The sequence below is a fragment of the Dipodomys ordii genome, unplaced genomic scaffold (genome assembly GCF_000151885.1).
Source record: "Dipodomys ordii isolate 6190 unplaced genomic scaffold, Dord_2.0 Scaffold199, whole genome shotgun sequence".
NCBI lineage: Eukaryota > Metazoa > Chordata > Mammalia > Rodentia > Heteromyidae > Dipodomys > Dipodomys ordii.
Window position 1 is genome coordinate 3728430 of NW_012267415.1, and position 11657 is coordinate 3740086.

General features: G+C 34.4%; 2 protein-coding genes across 2 annotated transcripts in view; one reads left to right on the forward strand and one right to left on the reverse strand.

Annotated features, from left to right (window-relative positions):
* Lipi (lipase, member I) overlaps positions 1-3708 on the reverse strand; it is a 38286-nt gene extending 34578 nt beyond the window's left edge. Inside the window, exon 1 of the mRNA XM_013034883.1 lies at positions 3523-3708. Coding sequence (XP_012890337.1) covers positions 3523-3708 — 186 coding nt within the window. The remainder of the gene's footprint in view (positions 1-3522) is intronic.
* A 21-nt stretch (positions 3709-3729) lies between these two features.
* Positions 3730-11657, forward strand: part of Rbm11 (RNA binding motif protein 11) — a 55902-nt gene continuing 47974 nt past the window's right edge. The window contains exons 1-3 of the mRNA XM_013034884.1: positions 3730-3825; positions 6531-6693; positions 8274-8346. Of these exons, the coding sequence (XP_012890338.1) occupies positions 3730-3825; positions 6531-6693; positions 8274-8346 (332 nt within the window). The remainder of the gene's footprint in view (positions 3826-6530; positions 6694-8273; positions 8347-11657) is intronic.

Below are 11657 nucleotides of genomic sequence, written 5' to 3' on the forward strand. Positions count from 1 at the left end.
GCTTGCTCGACCATAACCAACAAGTAATTCTAATTTAATGGCAGTACGAGTTGTTCTGCTTTATTATACTATGAAGTAGTAAAGGATATTACTAAAATTATTGTTATAAGCCAGAAAACAAAAGACTAAAGTTCTTCCTCATTAACATAAACTTGCTTTAGTTTAAATTATTAGAAATATTGGAATCCGTCTTTATTTTTACTTTGCAATGGATAATTTTCCTATTAGAAATGTTCCTCAAAATAATGCTATTTGAACAAACAAAAGTGAAGCAAATATTTATTAAGTCATGACAATTCAAACCTTAATTAATTTCTCTACTACTGAATTATTGTTTCTCATATTTCTTATTTAAATTCTTCTTAAAAGGTATACTAGCTAGTAATTGTCTGAAAAATAAGTACACTATAGAACTTCAATTTACCAAACACACATACATACACACACACATTTATACATACAATTCTCCTTAGGAATCTAGCTTCACATAAATAAGGCTCAGAATCACAGTATAAGATATACAATGATATTACAAAATAACATTCTTTATCTAGAATATAAACTATACTAATTATTTTATTGTATAATTTTAGAGATAGATTATTATTCAATATCTTACCAGATCTTACACAGCACATCAAACACAGAAAAACGTATATTCTCATTTGGAATCAAAAACAGTAAAAGCAGCACTTGAGATTCACCAAAAAAGAAATTCTGTAATTGATTAAAGTTTCTCTTTGATAGGAATGGCACAGTCTGGCCAGTTTTCCCATAAAAATGACTTTTGCTCCTCCCTCTGTTGAAAAAGGTGAGGTAAGTTCGTTTGTTTTTGTTTTCTTTTTCCCCCAATCTGGCTTGTGATCATGAGAAGGATTTTTAAGTCAAAAATCGTAATAAGTCACACACAAATGTTCAACTGCACAAGTTGAATTTAAGGGACTGAGAAAACTAATTATGTGTTTCCTTATTCCTTTTAGCCTCAGGATTTCAGAAGTGGTCTGGAAGAATATGTTTGTGGAAGACGAGAAAATAATGTGTTGTTAGAAAATGCTGAAAATGGAAAGAGTCAGAAAAAGTTGGTTTTCTGCCCATTTTGATTACAACTTGTCTTCATGGACCATAAAACCAATAATGAAATCCATACCCCTTGAAACTGTCAAGTGTAAACTATAGGCTTTTCATATCTACAGCACAGAGGCTATTTTAAAAGTTAAACTTTAGCTGCTTTATGCAGTTAATTTTTTTTAAAAAAAAGAACAATTTTTGTTTTAAATGTGACAATCATTTTAAAAAAATACTAGTTTTCTTTTTTATACTTACTTATTTTTAAATTTTCTTATTTTCCCAGCAATGGACTTCAGTAATCAAGGAAAAGTGTGTAATGTTTTAAGTACATAGATTACAAGTTCTAAAACCAAGTTTGTTTTTTAAAAACTTTATGACTCTGTAAAGTTCCAAGGACATAGTTAGAACAGTGTTTAATTTGTATCAGAGATCAGGAAAATTAATCTTAGGTCTGGTGATATTTTCCAGAAACCCACAAACAAATAATATACTTATTTTTAATCATAAAAATTTAAACTCCCAATGAATTTTCATCATCACTTTGATGTTTATTCTCTAGGAGTTTTGTGAAAGGTTTAATTTTTAAAGGGTCCATGCAATCATTTCTTTGGTGAACATATAACCTAGACCATTCTAAACACTGTGCTATAATAACTGCACATCCTCAATAAAGAATATCCATCATTTCAGAAGGGAGATCGAATGGTAATATGACTTCAGTATATTATTTTCATCTTTGCAACTCTCAACAGCTCACAGGAATGTGGCATTTCCGATAATAAAATACCTAGCCGTGTTTCACAATGTAAAATTATATACATGCATTATTTCATACTATTGTAAATGGGAGAATGTTAGAATTATTGTCTATTCCAATAAGTAACAAAATATCAGGAGATGACAATATAAAATGCCAAGATTTTAATATACTAAAAGACATTATTGAGTTATATACTCATCTAGTCCTACTGGGAGATTTAAAAAATGATTTTAAGAGGTATGTCAACACATGTGCAATGTAAACTGTCACACATATATATTGATGATGTTGATAATTAAAGTGATGATGATGATGATGATGATGAAAATGTAAGATTGATGCAGTTTATCTACCACATATGCCTCTGAGAACTACTGATAAGTTGAATAATGTGTATTTAGATGGGTGAGCCACTGTTGAATCAGAATATTTTGGTACAATTTTTTATTTACTTTGCCTTATTTAGGTAAAAAAAAAATGTAGTAATTCCACTCTTTGATTCATTAATTCAAAATTCAAACTACTTTCCACAGAAGCTGAAATCCTTACATCTAATAATAAACCACATGTGCCAAAGTTATAAAATCAAGGATGCTCATTCCAGGAAGTTTTTCCAATAGACAAAATTTGAAAATATAAATTTTAACAGTGAAAAGTAAATATAATTATGTAGAGATTAGCAGTATATAATAGTGAGGAGACATGAATATAGAAAACCATCATTATAGTTTCAAGGGGAAAAGTCCAAATGCATTCCAAAACAGCAAATGCAGTATGATTTTTAAAATACATTACATCTATAATTGTATTGCTCAAAGTCTAGGTTTTCCTTTAAATTATTGTGACTATGATAGTTTTGTTGGTAATTTACACTATATAGATTGCTTTCCAGGACTAAGAATCACTCAGAAAATATACATTAAATAATTATATTTAGTCCTATCCTTTCCTTAAGAAAATTAACTAATTACACAGAAAAGTTGATTTTCCAAGGACATGAATCTAAGTAGTAGGTGAATTAAACAGAAATTAGGGTTCCCTAAGTGCATCCTCTCCTTTATAAAGATTTTTTTCTCCACAACCAGATAAAAATATACATTCTCAATTTAAAAAAAAAAGAATTTCTACCACTAAAGCCTAAACAGTGTGTTCAATACTGAAATTATAATTTCAGCGTCCCATGTAGGCAGTTCCAAGGTTTCTTTGGAATCCACTGTTCAAGTCCAGCAGGCTTTCTTGAGGGCAACTAAAATTTTTACTGGCATTTTCAAGGGTTCTTTGGGGACCGATTCTAAGGTAAATAAACTTTAAGACCAGTTTCTCTAAAATTAACCTTATTAATATTTATTCCTTCAACTATTATTCTGTAAATTATTTTTAAATATAATTTTTATTGTAAAGATACTGTACAAGGGGGTTAGTTACATGAGTCAGGTAAAGAGTCCATTTCCTCCTTTGTTTTTCCCCTATTAACCCTTCCTGCCCCAAGGATGTGTTTGCTGATTCTTAAGAGAGCAATTAATCTATTCTCATTGGTCTAGAAACTTCTGTGGCAAAGTTACTAGATCTTAAATCGCTACTTCACTTAAACTGTTAGCTAAACGGGTCCAAAACAGTAAAAGCAGAGAGGAAACACAGAACAGAGAACACTCCTACAAGCAAAATGGAAAAGCTTGAGCTTTAAACTTGCTTACCCCTCTTCCGGGCGGATCCGGGGCGGGGCAGCAGGGCAGCTGGGAGGTTCCCACGGGTGGGGTGGGCGTGGCCACGCTGCTTCGCCACGCCCACCTCGCCTGACCTCCCGGCGCCGGCCCCGCCACGCTCCCACCAGCAGCGCTGTCAAACAGGAGCGAGGGGCGTGGTCTTGGTTCCTCCTCCATCCTGGGGCGAAGACCGGAGGGATGTTCCCGGCTCAGGAGGAGGCCGACAGAACCGTGTTTGTGGGAAATTTAGAGGCTCGGGTGCGAGAAGAGATTCTTTACGAGCTATTCCTTCAGGTACCCTCCGCGGGATGGGGCTGCGGACCCGCAGACGCCCAGCCAGACGGGCGGGGCGCCCTGGACCACCGGGAGGGAGGGGCCTATCCCTGTGCTCTCGGCCAGGTGCCTGGCTTTCCCGTCCATCACCGGGGGACACCAGTCTCCCGGAGCAGCCCGGGAAGGGCGTGGTTTCGCGTGCGCTCCATTCCCACTGCAGAGTATGGGGGGGTGGCAGTGTGGGGCCTCCTCTTCCTCCCCTCAACCTCCAGCCCTGAGTAAGGGTTTCTCAGAGTTACCTGGGCCTTGGATGTGCAGGAGCAGTCCTCAGAAACGCCCTGTCCCTGTCTAGCCCCAGGTAATAAAGCACCTTTATGTCCCACATTCTGCTTTAAAAACGTCTCTTGTATATTACTCATCCGTCCCTCCCCCAGTCCCTCCTCGCAGATGTCCTTTCATGCAAAGAGGATTTTTATTCCACAAGACAAACAGCATTTGAAATGAGGGTGCAGCCGATTCCACTGTCACCCATGGATTCCCTGTCCTTGGCTCTTTTATTTCCTATTATGAGGACCTTCTGAAAGTTTTTGGGGCTCATAGCTCCTGCATTGTGCCTGTGTCTTGTAAGCACACTCCGGTGTGCCAGTCAAAACAACTTGCTAAAAATAATAGCTTCATCAGGCATCTGAATGATGTTTAATCATTCAGAATTATTAGGCACACTTGAAAGTGCTTACAAATTTAAGAGCTACCCCTTGGAAACTTGGCACATTAGGATAATGTACACCGAGGAGTACATAATATAGAAAAGTGGCTTCTGTGGTCAGTTCAACAGCATGACTTTGATCCTAAGTGAATATTTCAGTGTTTCAGTACCATCATATGACTAATGGGTGTCTACAGTATGATGCAATTGTGAGGAATTGATAAACTAACCTTGTAAAGCAGCTGAAGCAGCTGCAGCTGGCAGTTACCATTTACTACTGCTATTACTAATAGTAAGATTGTTAATATTGCTAATAGTAAGATTGTTGCTATTGAAAATAATGCTAACATCAAAAGAAATCAAGAGCGACTTCCCCTCTAAGACAACACGGAAAATTCCACGAAAGACAATAGCAGAGCTGAATTTCCAAAATTAAGTAAGTGGTAGAAGGGATTCTTTTTTTACACTTATCTTTGCAACAGCCTTTATTTCAGTTATGCATTGTGTGAAGTATTTTTTTAAAAAACTCAGAATCAGCAAAATCAGCAAAACCCAGAATATTTGGGGTTACCAAACTGTTCTTCATTTTGAGTCTAAAATATTTCAAAATTACTCAATCATTGATACACCTAAAAGATGTTGACTCTTTAAAAAATCTTCTTAAATCCTAAAAGTTGGGTTAATAATTAATTAAAATTTTTAAGAGCTTGAAGTGTTTAAAATGCTTCGGCAAGTCTAACTTTATGAAAATCCAAATTACTTAGACATATTTTGTCTCTTTATGCTTCCATGCACTAAATATCATTAGTAGCAAGCTAAAAATTGTAAAAAAAAAAAAACCAAACATTTCCTTTTATTAGTAAATAATACTGATTATTTTCAAATTGCTACCTACCATTTCAGTTGAGAGGAATCAATATATCATTATATTTTTAGCTAAGAAAGACTAAGTAGATATATAGAGAGTAAAGATGGTAATTTAATTCCAAATAAATTAAGTTTGAAGTACTGTTACAGAGTAGTTTCTAGGAAGCTGTCTCCATGAAAGAAGTATGAGAAACAGATTTTCTTTTTTTGGTAAGGACCAAAAGAACAGCTAGTTCCTGGGACAGGAAGGTAATACAAAGTTAAAGACTGAATCCAAGATATAGAATAATTTGGGGATCCCAAGATACAGAATTAGTTAGGGATGGTCATTAGGACTTCTCTAAAAATTAAAAGCAAATTTTATATATTTATACTACAAAAAGTACAATCTTTAAATATACACACCATTAGGTCCTTTGATTGTGTGATCATTTCTTATAATAATGATTGATTGCGGGGGTCTTATATTTTTTTCTCAGTTACAGTTATCACATTGCTTTACTACTCTCCATTACTTATAACAGGTTTTCTATTGATAGAATCCAAACATTTCTATTTATGGTATTTTATTCCATTTTTCAGAATGTATCATGGAATAATATCTCCAAGTTTCCTTATTTAAAGCATTTCTTAATTTTTCACTCTTAAATAATTATACTTACTGTTTCAAGGTCTTAATTATGTAAATTTCTCCTTTGAGAGGTTATTGCCAAATAGTGTTACTAAATCAAAATACATGATAAAATTTGCTTCTTTTGTCAATATTTTCAGTTTCATGATGTTGCCCTCGATTTTGAAGATAACTTGCTTGACACTGAACTTGTCATTGCAGTTTGCATTAAATGATAAGACAGGTAGAGGCAAATTACTTCACTCTTAGAATCTCTCTAAAATGGTTTGTGAAATCTAAAAAAAAAGGTCTTTCTTTTGTATTTGGGACTATTTGATTTTCCTTTTCTATGAATTTTTGTGTTAGACAGATTATATTTAAAATATTTACATTTATGAACAAGATGTATTATTTGCCTAGCTATGTAAGCCTATTGCTAACAGATTTCCTTTTTCTTCAAAAGTGAACTTACTTAGTATATCTGACTGTAAGAAAAAAAATCTTTGGATTTATGAGAAAATAACATTGTTAAGTTTCTTATAGGCTGGACCACTAACCAAAGTAACGATATGCAAAGACAGAGAAGGAAAGCCAAAGTCCTTTGGATTTGTCTGCTTTAAACATCCAGAATCAGTGTCATATGCCATCGCTTTGCTAAATGGAATTCGTTTATATGGAAGACCAATTAATGTACAGTATCGATTTGGTAGGTCCTCTCACTGAGGAGTCTCTAATGTCTGCTTTGAGGTTGCTATTCTTGTCCAGTGTACAAGCATTTTATTTGCCATATAATGTTAAGACAATAACATTTTCTCAGAATAATTATCTAATACATAATATGATTAATTAGTATTATCCATTACATTGCCAAAACTATAGCATTTCTTCTATGTTAAAATTTTAAATATTCTCTTTTAGAAGCAGCCAGCAAATAGCTCTGATAGGCACTATTTACTCATAGATTGAATACATCTGCATGAACTGAGCACACATCACTGTAGCAAAACATAACTCTCAAGTGTCTTGTCACAGTTCAGATTGGATACCAAATGCCTACTTCTTGGTGGATGAATCTTCCAAATTATTTTTCCCTTGGGGAGCTATCTTGGGGAACATGTCCCCAGGGGCTGGTTCTATGGCCCTGTAAAAGCAAAGTAGGTGAAGATGAGCCATACTAGGGGAGGAAAAAATCTTCTTAGTATGAATATAGCCTAAGCTCCAAATGCCTTGTCCTATATCCAGGCCAGCAACTGGTCATCTACAATGAGGAACTCAAAGATGTTATACTATTACTATAGCACTTTCAGGTTTCAGGAGCCTGATACAGACTGTCAGAATAATTCTGCTCATGGTTATGTTGCCTCCCTTAAATGATTCTGTCTCCTTTGGGTGATAGTGGTGTTCTTGTTGTAGCTGCTATTCTTCTGGTTCTACTAAAAACAAATAAGAACAACAAATGCAAGGTCTTCCTGTGTTTGACTAGATTTGTTTATTTATTTATTTTACAGCATGGATATCTCATGCCCTTTGTGCTGCCCAATTAATTCACACACACCAGCAGCATAAATGAGGGCATACTATGTTCTGGTACATGTTGTTTAAAGTTGAATTGAGTTTTATTTCTATGAAGATTAGATAATTTGGTTGTTTAAAGTTGAATTGAGTTTTATTTCTATGAAGATTAGATAATTTGGTTGTTTAAAGATGAATTGAGTTTTATTTCTATGAAGATTAGATAATTTGTAACTTATGCAATGTTAATAACATTTTAAATTTGGAAGGAAACAACATCCTCAAAACATCATAACTCTCTTTCAATGTAACTCTAAGAAATAGCCAATGTTTTAGATAAATGTTGATTATAACATATTCATTTATACAAATGTACCTCTAAGTCATTTATACAAATGTATTTATACAATGTATATATACATTCATTTAAACAAATGTATCTAAGTCATTTTTATAAATAAAAATACAAATGACTTATAGATAAGATATATGTGCTTATGTCTTATATTTTATATGAAATTTTCTTTCAGTTACATGTCCTCAAATATATGGAGTTTAATCAGGTCTGTTTTGCTTTGAAACATTTTTGAGACATATCCAATTATTGTAACTCAGACTGGCTTTAAACTCTATCCACACCTTAGTCTCCTGAGTGATGAAAGTAAAGGTGTTTACAGCATGGCCAGTGTTAGCTATCAGATCAATTAATGACTTAATAATAAAACTCCAAATTAAATTACTAATTCATCTATCACCATTCTCTTTCCTTTAAAGGGAGTTCTCGATGTTCTGAGCCAGCTACCCAAAATTTTGAGAACTGTGTTAAGATAAATTCACAGAGCTACAGGTAATCAAAAATATTTTTTTCATAAAGGTAAAACAAATATTCTTATAACAAGATTAAAGGTAGGTTGTAAATTAATATGTACTAAGAACAGTTTTAACATATCCTAGGCTATTATAAAACTTCATATTTAGACCCAGATTAAAATAATTTTCTCAATCTTTGAATACTGAGATATGTTTTTATTTGAAGTTCAGTCTTAATATTTTCAGTAGCAAGTAGTTGAGGTTTACATTTGTGGTATTCTCTTTTGTGTGTGCATGAGTGTGTGTGTGTGTGTGTGTGTGTGTGTGTGTGTGTGTGTCTATGTGTGTTAGTCCTGGGGCTTGAACTCAGGGCTTGGGCACTGTCCTTGAGCTTTTTTCATTCAAGTCTAGGGCTTTATCACTTGAACTACAGCTTCATTTCTGGCTCCTTTTTCTTTGGTAGTCAACTAAGATAAGTCTCATGGACTTTAATGCCCAGAATGGCTTTAAACCAAGATCTTCAGATCTCAGCCTCCTGAGTAGCTAGGATTGCATTATGAGCCACTGTGTGCCCAACTCCATTGTTTGTATTCTTTATAGTTGCTGCTATGCTTTCATAACTGTAAAATCATTTAAGCATACAGATTCTTGCTATGATGGCTACAAGCTACTGTTATTCATATTTTATATGTCAGTGAGTACAGACACAAAGTCTAACCACTTCTCAAGGTCAAAAAGAAAATAAAGTGCTGGCCTTGAAACTAATTTTCCACATGAGGCCATTCAGTTATTTACTAAATATGGAACTGTGTTGATTTTTAAATATTCTAGAATTGTGTATAGCTTTATAGCAATGATAACTCTAGATTATTTGGTAGTCTATTCTAGAGATAGAACAAAAAGACATCTACACTATGTAAATATGCCAAAATACACATGATTAAAAGATACAATTAAAAGAGTGAAAATGTAACAGCAAATGAATTGTATAAGTTCACACACACGATAGTGTGCAAATCGATAGAAGGGGTAAGAAACAACCCTGCAGACATTAGTATACACAGGCCTTGTTTCTCTGCTCCTGTCAGCCTTTCCAGCTATATTTTGTGGTAATGACGAGAAAATACAAGATCTGAGCAACAGTGTCTATTCAGAGAAAATATTCCTGGAGTTGTGGTCTCTTAAAGAAATGTGAGGAGAAAAACACTTAAGCATAGAAGGAACTTGGTCTTCTAGTTTCATAGGCAGAGTGAAGGAAAGAACAAAAGCATAACTTTTAACCCAGCAGTCACAAGATCCAGTCCACTGAGTTGATAGCTGTTTCTCTTTACCATGTTTTACACGATCATAACTTATTCACTATCCATATTTTATTTATAGTCACTCCTACCTTCCTTTTGCAATTTCATTACATCCCTAACATAGCTTCATCACTACATCATAAACAAGATTACTTACAGTCTGTACCAGGCATTTTATGAGCCTCTTTCATCCGATTCGTTATTTTATCATCTGTTTCAGAACAACATATTCTTAAAAAAGAAAACAACTACTAATAGCTGAATGGTCTCTCCTTGCTTATTCTGTTATCTTTGTGAAGCATTGGAGAGTCACCCGTTGGAAATGGTAACGACCCCAGATTATCTTTAAAAGTATTGCACTTCAAATGAAGCACAGTATACTCCACATCTTCCTTCTTCCTACCATGGCTATATTAGCAAAACCAGAAGTTAAGAAAGTTGGTCTTAAATGGCTTGAATGCAATTTTTGCCTCTGCTTCTTCATGAATGATTGATCCTGGATGTGACTTCACTACTCCCTACCTTAAAATGGAACACCTGGAAAAATATTATTCTGCTAATGCTAAAATAAAGACAAATATTTAAAATACTGGAATAAAGTACTTAGCAAGTATAAACAAAAAGGAATTCACTATGCTAATAGGGGAAGGATATGGACTTACATACCTATGGAGTCATTTCTATGCTGTAAGAGCTTCTCCTTCTGGATTTTAGCATCACATAGGAAAAGATATTTCATGTTCCTCAATATTCAGAAGGAACACAGTCATAGCAAGAGTGGAGTAAAGACCCCTCACGGCCAAAAAAACAAGTCTAAATAGACATAAGAAGATTGAAGTAAAACTCTTGTATTTTCTACTCTGTTTTGCTGCATAGTTTATATATCACCATGATTCTAAGATAGAAGATCAGATTCTTGTGCATATTCCATGCATTTTCCAGGATACTACATATAATTGGTAGTACTTTCTTCTTCTGGTATTTATTATATTATGAAGAAACTATGAAAATAGGTTATCATGGGTGATATGCAGAGGAAAATGGTGCCCATATAATCTCTTAGTCTCTCACTCATTTTCCTAATAAATGAGTTCTTGAGCTTTTATTGCTTCTCATACCTTTTGCTTTTAATGAATAATATGTTAGTAACACTAGTTTATTATGGTTGTTATCACATAAAAATAAGATATTTAAACAACAGAAATTTGTTATCTCACAATTTGGGGGACCAAATTGACTGATGTGTTGTAAGGAAGGATCTGTGGCATGTATTTCCCCTAGTTTTTGGCTGTTTGATGGCAGTATTTGGAACCCTGTTGATTATGGTAGTTTACCCAGATTTCTGCCTTTACTTTTGTAGTGTCATATGTGAATCTATCTCCAAATTTTCTGCTCATAACATTATCAGCTATGTAGAACTGTGGGTCTAACTTTTTTCAATGTGACCCCCTCTTAACTGTCTCTTCATAGTCTGATCTGAGGTAGTGGTGCTTTGGATGCAATGAGTATATTTGGGAGAATTAGCTTATCAACAGAAAACAGTTTTAATTTATATATGATTCTCTTATGACATCAATCATGAAAGTCACATAGAAACAATAGATGACTTAGAGAATCAACAGCTGTTTTCGTAACAAGCCTAGTCTTACCTCCTCTGTCCCTGAATCATATCTTCCCCATTGTAAGACTGCTCTTCTGCTTTCATCTTATTTCTTTAGAATCATAGCCCCCATACAACATACATGTACCCATATACATTCTGCGTTCCTTGGACCCACCTCCTGTCTAGCCTACTATGTTTGTCCCCTGCCTTTCATTGATGAACTTTTTATCATTCACATTCTTTCTTACCATACACTTCTGAACCCCATTTTTATAATAGCTGCTCTTCTGAAGGTTACAGGAAACTTCTGACCAACAGTGTAATGGCCTAGGTGCTTCTCCAGTTGACACTGATGTCATAATTGACAACTATTTCATCTTTCAGAATGAAGTTCACACTTGCCCTAGCTTCTGGTCTACTCTGTCTTTATGATTGACACCTATA